This window comes from Trichomycterus rosablanca, chromosome 7 (genome assembly GCF_030014385.1).
Source record: "Trichomycterus rosablanca isolate fTriRos1 chromosome 7, fTriRos1.hap1, whole genome shotgun sequence".
NCBI lineage: Eukaryota > Metazoa > Chordata > Actinopteri > Siluriformes > Trichomycteridae > Trichomycterus > Trichomycterus rosablanca.
The window spans coordinates 6845381-6856117 of record NC_085994.1 but is presented as its reverse complement, the minus strand read 5'-3'; the positions used below and the strand labels follow the sequence as shown (position 1 = coordinate 6856117).

The window sequence follows — 10737 nt, the reverse complement described above, 5'->3', positions numbered from 1 at the left end:
CTCTATTGTAATGGTTTGAAGTACAAACCCCGTTTTCAGAAAGGTAAAGTGTAAAATGCAGTAAGAATAAGAATCTCAAGTTGTAGGTTTTAAATTTTGCTTTGTAAATCTTCAATAATCATTTTGAATAGGGTGACAGTAAGTCTACAGCCTATTCCACTTTATTTTAAAGTGACTTTCACTGATGATTAATTTAATGTAGCCACTTCACCATGTGTTACTTATTTTTGAGAGATGGGAGGAATATAAAATACTTAAAGGAAACACATAAGTAGTAGGAAGGCGGTGCCACACAAATACAGTAGACCCTTAAGTTACGAACCGTTTACCATACGATCTTTTTCAACTTAACGTATGAACAAAAAAAAACAAAAAAGCGAAACACATGACATCACGAACAAGTTGACTCTGACCGTCTCTCTCTCTCTCTCTATATATATATATATACTGTATATATACAGTATATATATATATATATATATATATTAATATATATATATATATATATATATATATATATATTAAAATGGCCCCAAATAAGGTGCAGAGAAAGCGTAGTGGTAAAAAATGAAAAAATCTATTACTATTTGTTGTTGTATAATTACTCCTGCCAGTAGGTGTCACTGTGAGGGGACAGTGAGTGAGAGAGAAGAAGGAAGTCGGCTCAGTAAAGTATTCTTTCTTTCGTGCAATTACACTTACAAAATACAACACTACTGAAATAAAGAAGAAAATAATAGAGAAATATGAGAGTTTTTGTTGTTTCTGGTAGATACATTTTATATAAAAAGAAGGAAATTTATTATGGTGTATGGTACAGCACACGTACTGTACTGAAATGTGGTGTGTGTTTTTATATACAGTACAGTACTACTGTGTATTGTTGTTTATTATTGTTTATTACAGTAATGTCTATTCTATAATTTAAGATTTAAGGGAAAATATACTTGTATTTATAACAAAAAAGACCATTTAAGACATTAGAAGGGTTGGGTAAGGGGTGGTTTGGGAGGTCTGGCACAAATTAATTCTATTAAATAGGTTTAACTAATGAACATTTTGACTTAAGAACAGCTCTTCGGAACCAATTAAATTCGTAAGTCAAAGGTCTACTGTACATGTTCACTTTGTTGACTTGTAGTATTAATCAATAAGATAAACCTCTGTATTCTGCACATTTTGTAAGAAATGGGTATTTTATGTCTTTCAAAGCTTTAGGATTTTATCCGCTCTTTATAAGAAAGTGTAGGTACATTTTCACTATAGTCCTACTGAGCTTCTTGCTGATTATTTTGACACCAAGTTTTCCTCTTGGCAGATTTTCAGACTCCCAACCCATCTGTGTTTACTTTCGTAAGAACACTGCAGGCATTGTTGTTTTCACTACACAGTTCCTTAATCAAAAACACATTACATAAGCACAGTGTTTGACTGCTGGCAAAACAAATGGTATTAAAAGCTGATAATTAATACCCATCTAGGTAGAAACACCCATCTAGGTAGAAACAGGATACCTTCTTTAAAAAAACAATCATTTCAATTTTTACAGTTTAGTCACTGGTTGTTTCATTGGTTCTTCTGTGTTCTTCATCATTTGAGGAAAAATGGCCAACAAAAGTAAGAATTATCAATCATGTTACAATACAATCTAATCTGTTACTGGTATTCCACGCAAACAACACAGATTAGTTATGATTAGTAAGTAAAGATGTGTGGCAGTATACGCTGTGGCTTTCTGGGAACTCAGCTGGTGTTGCAGCACTTTTTGAACTTTTTCCGGAGCGGGCCCAATGTTTGGATGCACCTTGACTGCACCAATTGATGAGGTGCCGCTCATGCATTACCATCCCAAACTTGTTCAGCGTTTCCTTTATTTCCTCTTTTTCTGAGAACCTGGTTGCTCCAGATGCTCTGAGCAGTTTGCTATATTATGACAGTATTATATCAGTTTTTAGTTCTGTACTGCCCCTGTTCAATCCACTTTCTCTGTTGCAGGCTGCAGATGTTTTTGAATTGTTCATTTGTTAAGCCTCCTGCAAATCGAGTTCATTTCCAATTCTTGCAGGTGCAGGGTTTCACCTGGCACCCGTTACACATATAGTAAAGACAAATATGGAGACGTTTTACAGAAAAACAAAGTTTTTATTGAAATTCATCCTGGTACCGATAGACTACATGGTATTACGGAATACAGTAAAGTACAGTTACAAGTGGAAAACTAATATTATTCACTACGTAAGTAGATCCTGCATTTTGTAGAAACATTCTCATATAACTATATTCAAATTTTAAACATAACATCTAGACTTAAAATAAGAGCACAATTATAATGACCCAAATGATCCTCTAAAATTTTAATTGTAAATTACTACCAATAAAATGTGTACAAAAATAGCTGATGCAAATTACAAACAAATCTTGAAATTAAATTTGAGGGCAAATGTGTTTTGTTGTTGTTTGAATTTCGATGTAATACACCATGCCAGTTAATACAGAAATTAACACATCAAAAAAAGCAAGTGCTCCATTGTATGTAAAGGCGTTACACTGATGATGGCCCTCAGATAATTACTTTCATGTGACCATAATGTAAAGGAAATAAAATCTTATAAAAAATCTTATAAATTACACATTTAAACACAACAGGCCCCGTAACAGTACACATTGTGATTACACAGATCACAGAAGCACAGGAATGCTGTTAGAATGGTTTCTCCTCCAGCCGAGTGAACAAAGAACAGATTCATAGGGCAGGCCAGCTTAACACTGCTATTCAGGTTCTCACGCTGTATTCAGCAGCATTTGCCAAGCTCTTACTAGTTTACAAAAAAGCCTCTAGAATTACTGTAGGGTCTCAAATCATTATTTTATATTACAAACATAATGACAGCTGCATTGCCATCATCATTATGCCACAATCCATGAAATCCAGTTTGTCTTCCATGTTTTTAGTTATTTTCTTGTGAGATTGTAGATTCCTGCAAAGAAAGAAAAAGAAAAAGAAAAAGAGAAGGTGAGCATGGACCCGAATTTACAGGGTTATCATCAGTCAGAAATGACCTGATTAACATGCAGGGAAAAAAACAAGGACTGGTGACGTATGCACTGTGCTTTCAGTCCTTCTCAAAACTATCTAATCTTATCACAGAGCTGATGTTGAAATGTGCCTGGCCAGACAGAAGTTTGGTCAAGGTGAGCTTATGTAACTTCTAAACTAAAGATAAACCCGATGTAGTTGCCAAAACCGGCAAATCGTGTATATCTGTTTTTATTTAGACGTTAGCTGGAACACCGTGTAGACTGCATTTGTTAAAGAAACTGGGCACTTTGCCAGAAGAAAACCAGAGAAGCATAAAAGAACTCCAGCAAGGGCGGAGAAATCGAAGCTTCTAGAATGACATTTTAGAATGTCACTGCAGTGTATGATACAGGTTAGCATAGTAAAATAAAGTCAGTTGGAGGTTTCTGCTTACAGTGGTGGGACATACTGTACTTGGGAAAGAAATATCAGGAAAGAAATCAACTGTCTGCAAGCAGTTAACCGGCATTCTGTCTAGACAGAATGGAATGTCTTGTAAAATTGTCTACTGACATTAAACATTAAAGAAATCATTGGCTTATAGAGGAAGTAAATTTCTTTATAATGTTGACTGTGTTTTTATGATGTTGCTCTGAATCTACATGGGATTTTAACACAACTCAACTTTGCTTGAAAAAAATGCAGTAGGACACGTGTTGACTTTAAAGAAAAGTGTAATACAGTGGCTCCCGATTACTCAAGTCTTCATTGATGATATGCGATTTAAAATAAAGGAACATTCTCAAGTTAAATTGAATGCTTTCAAAAAGCAAAGCAAATTTGAAGACCACATTTAATAATCACAGTCTGTTTTATAGCAAGAAAAAAACTCAAAATTGATTTCAGCTATTGTTGACATCAGAACAAACAGTTTTGAATTTGGAAACACAAGTCGCTACTCTTATCACTACATTTTGCAAATGTCAAATATGGATTTTATTGCATTTAAATTTACTTTCAGAAGCATTAATAAAAGGAACAGGGATATGATTTCTTTTTCATCTGGCTCTATACCACAGAAACCAATATAAAATTTATATGATATTGATTGTGTTTCACAGTTCTTAGTGAAAACAACCTGAGTGAAACTGTAAGTGGTATAAAATCAAAGCCCATGTAACGTAAATATCAGATAATATATACCCAACTATGTAGTTACTTATATACTTAAGGGGTTTTTGGACAAAGTATTCTGTGTCGTCTTTATATTGCGTGTCTGTAATCAAGATAAGTGGCTGCAGTGAGCAAAACCCCAAACAAAAACACAACAAAACATAAAACTTAACATTTTGCTTATACAATCTGAAGATAAGCATTTTAGACCTTGATGGTGTTGTAAAGCAGTTAAGTTTTAAACTAGATAAGTTTTATGAGTTATTGAAACGATTAGATTTTATTAGCCATGATAAAAAGTGGGAACAGGAAGACTTTTAAATTGTAACTTAAGGTTAAATCAGGGCAAACAACAGAAAATTTTAAATATTATCTGCACATTCATATACTGTAGTTATGCATTACATAATACATAATACATAATAATACATTTTTAAAAATAACTGCTAACACTTGGATTGTTGTTGTATTGTATTAACATTAAATACATTAGATGGAAAAATATATGTATAAATTTTTATTGACCCTAAATAATTAGTTATTTCATCCTTATCATTTGTGATGGTATAAACATGAAGTCCTGCTATATAATAAAACTTATCTCATTACTGCTAATCGTAAAAGTCCACAGGAACCAACTCATAAAAAAGTGTTTCGTGATAAATGAGAATAAATGAGCATTTTACCTGGTTTAACACATGATTTTACTTATCAGCAAATTACTAAAGCAATCATTGGCTTAAACCTTTTAATTAAAAAAAAAGAAAAAAAGACAAAAATCTGAAGGTCTGTGGCTATCAAAGGTCTGACACTGGAAAATGTTTCCAATATTTGAGCTAATATTGGTTTTAATGTCAATTCTTGTTAATACGTAATCGCTTATGTGAAGTGATTGTGAAAAACTCACAAACGGTGTCCTCTGGCCCAATTTACTCCAGAATGTCATTTTGACTGTGTTCTTGTGCCCCGTTCTCTGGTCAAAAGCCTGGCAGTGCTCGAAGGGTGGGCTGTACAAGTGTAAGCTGGCTGCACATTCCGTGTGACTGACGTTCTCCACCCGGTGCAGTCCGATGGAATCTGCAACACACAGAAATTCCAGTGGAAGCATTTTAGGCAAGACATTAATTCAGACATTTATACAGTCAGGCCTCATATGCAGTGATATGATATTCACAGGGATCTAATCTAATTTAAATGAAGCTTTATTCATGTCTTACTGTACTGTATTTAAAGACCTGATATTTTATTTATAGACCTAGTCCTGTAATGCAATACGTTTAAATTAAATGCTCCTAGTGACTGACTGGCACATTTAAAGCACAGACAGGTGTGGCAGTAAATAATATAAGATGAACATATAGCTTAGGAGCTTTTTTACATATAGCTTTTTAGAATAGATATTCGATCCCCAATCTCAATAATTTAACCATTAGTTAATAGATATACTCATTACTAGAAAACACAACTAGAAATATAATGTTACCATTAATATAAGCACACTGGTTTTCCTGCAGGATGCGCTGACATTTTGGGACCATGCTTCCATGTGCTTTACCATCAGGCCATTCAAACAAGGTCTCCTTTAGCTGGCCCTGCAGAAGCTTCAAAAAGCAGTGTGAGTCTGTGTGGTCGTGGATACTACTGCAAGTGGGACACAACACAAGCAACAATCAGAAATGGAGAACCACAATGTTAAAAAGCTAACACTATATTTGAACTGTATTCACTCAGTGCACTTATAATGCATTTATAAGTTGCATTTATGAAGACCTTACATTAAAACTACTGATGTTACATTGGAGGATCATGGTGAGTGAACTGAAATTATGAAGATCTCATTCAGTCACACGCAACATCTCATTCAATGATAAAACTATTAGATTAATCTTAGTTTTTTCTTTCAGCTGCTCCTGTATTTAGGGGTCGCCACAGTAGATCTGGTCCGCATTCCAAACTTGGCATAGTTTTTATGCCAGATGCCCTTCCAGATGTAATCTTTCCTATTAATAACCAGGCTTGGGACCAGCACTAAGAGTGCACTGACAAGTGCCCCTCAAAATGGCTAGGCTGTTTCAGCAACCCTTCTCCTCAGACACCAGTTAATCATGTCCATACAGACATTTAACTGGTCGATAGCACCACTGAGATTTGAACCCTGAACCCCCAGATCTCAGCAGTAGTAGGCTTCCTTACCACTGCCACTCGAGTGCCAAAAAACTATTATAATATAAACAATTGTACTGAATAAGTACTACTATTCATACAGTATGTATAAGTTTCACTGCTATAAGTTAAATGAGGTTCATTTCCTTTAAATTAAAGTTAAGATAGTTTCTGAAATTAAAACACTAATTTGGAGCCTGTATGTGTTCAGACGTGTATTAGTGAAATAATGTTCCATTTATAAAACTGATCCCAAAAATCCCAACATATGAATATTTATCTTTTTTAAATTTTTTTGCATTTTCTCCCCTTTTTCTCCCTTTTAACGCGTCCAAATGCCTGATTGCATCATGCTCCCTCTCCACCAATGCCGTACCCTGCTCTGATTGAGGAGAACGAAGCTTACCCACGCCCCCTCCGACACGTGGGCAGCATGCCGCATGCATCTTATCACCTACACTTTGACGAGCGCAGTGCAGCTCAGCACTGTGTATGGAGAGACACACCCTGAGAGCACTCTTTTCTCATCTCTGTGCAGGAGCCATCAATCAGCCAGCAGAGGTCGTAATTGCATTAGTTATGAGAGAGAGTCCCTATCCGTATTAATCCCACCCATATCTGAACAACAGGTCAATCGTTGTTCATGCGGCCATAGTTTTACGTTTTGTCAAGATAATAAATACTTCGGCATTGCTTTATAAGTACTTTGTCTATTGATTATAAATTATGAACTAATGTAGATACAATTAGTATTACTGTAACTACATTAAGAAGGTACCCCAAAGTGTCATCAACATCTGCATAAACAGCACTTTAAATGCAGAATTAATACATCGTACTTAATTCCAGCTCGTAATGAAAGTAATATCAAATAACCAGCCCTGGGTAAAAATATTACAGTGTATATTACAGTGTATACAGTGTTGTAACACACCGTGCTACCAAAAAATGCTTTTTACTGTCACAAAGAGAGTACATTAATCACACATAGCACATAGTAAACTTTGTAAACCCACAGTAGGCTTGTTTCATGCTTAATGCTTATCAGTGTATTATCTCATCTTGGAACAACACAACTCACAGATCTTAAGACCGTTGAACTCTACTATCAGCTCCAACAAAGGTCACATAGCAAAATCAGTGGTGTTGAATGAACACATACAGACCTGAATGAACTCTTACAGTAGTATCATCAAATATTTATTACTGTGTAATAGTTCATTCAATGTTATGAATTATCTCAATAAATTAGTGTAAAAGTACAAAGTACGACATTGTTTTAAACAGTGGTGATTCCACTTAAAGAGGACAGTGATATATGTAAGCATAACCCCTTACCTGCCGTGGCCTTCACCCCAACAGAGAATCATCAGGTTGAACTTCCCATTGCCCTCATCAACTAGATTCCTGGTGTACCTAAACAGACACAAATTAAATCATATGACATAGGTCTATCATCTGTGTAATTTTACTTCTTGAAAGTTAGCAGTCTGGTCTGTAAGAATTGTGTCTGTTTCATTAATCTATAAAGGAATGTTAATGATTAGTTTTAATAACTACTGAAAAAAAACAATGCAAAGCAATCAAGCGGTCAATTAATTTTCACCTTTTGTCTTTTATTTACCTTTTTCTGCTTTCCTGTGTAGTAAGGCACATGGGCTACCCAAAATTTTCTGACATTTGCTTGGGACAGAAGTCCTTACTTGGATTTCTGAAAGGACTTCATCCTTTTCTGGTTGAGCATGTGGAGTGTGTTACCCCTTACTCTGACTAACACGCTTGTGTAACTGTTCTATCGCCTCCCAACTTCAGGCTGCTGATTTTGTTTTGTTTTTTTGTTTCTCTTCTCGGTTTTTGGCAGTTTGTTTTAGTCATGTTCTTTATTTATTCTACTTGGTTAAGTATTCTGAGGTTGAGTTCGCATATTATGGCTTTTCCTGGTGTGCCTAGCCCAATTACAAATTAAACAATTTAAATTAAATGTTTAATTATTAGGTTCTTTATTTGTTTAGTTTTAATCAGTCAATAAAATAAAGCAAACGAATACTGTCTGACTTGCTGCATGAAATACAAACAGTGTTTCTAGGATTTTAAAGTGTGAGGTAATTCTTCTCATGCACTGTGTCCAATTCTTTTCTAATATTAATACTGATTCGTTGACATTTCTAGCATTTAGCAGATGCTTTAACCAAAGCAACTTAAAATTGTGACCATCTACAGTTCAAGCAATTGAGGGTTTAGGACCCAGTAATAGCAAACCTGGCAGTGGTGGGCCTTGAACTGGCAACCTTCTGATCACCTACCAATGCCCGTATACTATCAAAAGTATAAAAAACTCAAAAAACATTATATAGTTTTCTAGTTTCATTTGAGCAAACAGAACAAACCACAATTAATGACATTAGAATTATGAAATTAGAAATGAGAAAACTATATAAAAATAATGTTTTTTGAGTTTTTCATACTTTTGATAGTATACGGACATTGAAAGGTGATCAGAAGGTTGCCAGTTCAAGCCCCACCACGACCAGGTTGCCGTTACTGGGTTCTAAATCCTCAATTCCTTGAACTGTATATGGTCACAATTTTAAGTTGCTTTGGTGGGCAAGCTGTGGCCTAGTGTTTAAAGTACTGGATTAGTAATCAGAAGGTCGGTGGTTCAAGTCCCACCACTGCCAGGTTGCTGCTGTTGGGCCCTTGAGCAAGGCCCTTAACCCTCAATTGCTCAGACTGTAACTGTAATGTAAGTCGCTTTGGATAAAGGCGTCAGCTAAATGTCGAAAATGTACATGTATGCCAGAAATGTACATTGTACAATAACTTTTTTAAACATTTAATATCAAATGCTGCATTTAGAACCAAACTACTAATCCACATTTTTAACAATTAAAGATAAAATTGCTTCTTTAAAACACTGAAGAATAAAACAGTTAGATTAAACATTCTTTAAGAATGAATGTATAACATTTAGCATAATTTTTTAATAGCTGATGTTATGATTTGTACAATTGTGTATTTAGCAAACATGTTTATACAACCCAAATTATAATTGAGGCCAAATATAATCCAAACAATTAAGGTTTAAGTGCCTTGCTCCTCCAGTATTTGCTCTTCTATTTGCTTGGCTTTGTTTGGTATATATAATTACTATAGAAGTTAATGGTAAAGGCTTTTTGTATGAAGCACTGAGAGTGGCTTGATTTCACAGACCTTGCATTTAGTGCATTTTGTAAAAAACATGGGGTGTTCACTTGGCGTGGATTTAAACAAGTCGTCAAAATACTATAATTAGTTTTGGACTGAGATGCTGCTGTATGTGGGTGTGTGATCTTGTTCTAGAAAGTGCTGAAGGTGGTACAGAATCACATGTGTAAGTGCAGGATCTTTAGATTACAGAGTGCTCATCTTCATTACAGCTAGGGTGTTTTCCTCAATAGCTTTTGATTGTAGTAGGTTTTGGGTGTGTGTCTGACACTGGCCTGTGATTGGTAGCCTCAACTGCACCCTGCCCCATTTTCTCCTTAAAATCTATTCAAAACAAGGGGGAACTTGGGGCCACCATACAATAGCCAGTTCCAAACACTGGAACCCCATGACACAAACAAAATAATCCCTTTTTATTATCACACAGCATGACTAATAAAGATTTATCTTAAGAAGCCCCCCATGTAGTTTCTGTCATTTTGATTAGCTGTAAACATGGTATGAATGTCTAAAAACTAAGACACATAACTGTCTTGCTACACTGATACCCAAAAACCCTGCATTAAATTTAATAAACAGGGTCAAGCAATTATCCATATCTTGTGTTTAAATCCTCAATGAAGTACCAGCTTTTTATAGAACAAAATACATTTTTTGTAAAAGAAAAAAATTCAACATCATCTTCCATGCTTTAAATACAATAAAAAAAATAATCCTACCTGTACTGGTCAAACTTTGCAAACTTCATCCACTCTTGTGGATTACTTTCATATGCTTCCATAATGCTCTGCACCTCCTCCACATTAACAGAGTCACTTTCAAAGATTTTGTGCAGAATTTGAATCAGATCGTCCAGGGTCTCTGGTTTCACCACTTCAGTCTGCTCCATTGTTTCAGGTTCGAATCCCGCAGTTATTTTGCAGCTCTGAAAGATCTTATGTTCATCTCACATGTTTTATACATGTTACTCAAACTCTACGGACTCTACCATTCTGCTGCATGGGGGGTGTGTGCTCTGTATAGCTATCACCTCTTAAAACACAATCAAGACTAAAATAAACTATCTGTAAGATGTGCAGTTAATATTACAGAAAATTAGTAGTTTAGTAGCATAAAAGCAACTATGATGTCACTTTGTTTTTCAAAATAAAGGTGTTTGCTTTGTTTTGTTTCGCATA

At 35.1% G+C, this 10737-nt stretch overlaps 1 protein-coding gene across 1 annotated transcript; it reads right to left on the bottom strand.

The window, feature by feature from the left end:
- Positions 1-2121: 2121 nt before the first annotated feature.
- On the bottom strand, positions 2122-10491 carry cdo1 (cysteine dioxygenase, type I). Its single transcript, XM_062998909.1, has 5 exons — positions 10279-10491; positions 7694-7771; positions 5676-5833; positions 5100-5269; positions 2122-2978 (listed from the first exon to the last, which is right to left on the bottom strand). Exons 1-5 carry the CDS (start codon positions 10446-10448, stop codon positions 2949-2951), a joined length of 606 nt encoding a protein of 201 aa, XP_062854979.1. The 5' UTR covers positions 10449-10491; the 3' UTR covers positions 2122-2948.
- Positions 10492-10737: the final 246 nt, after the last annotated feature.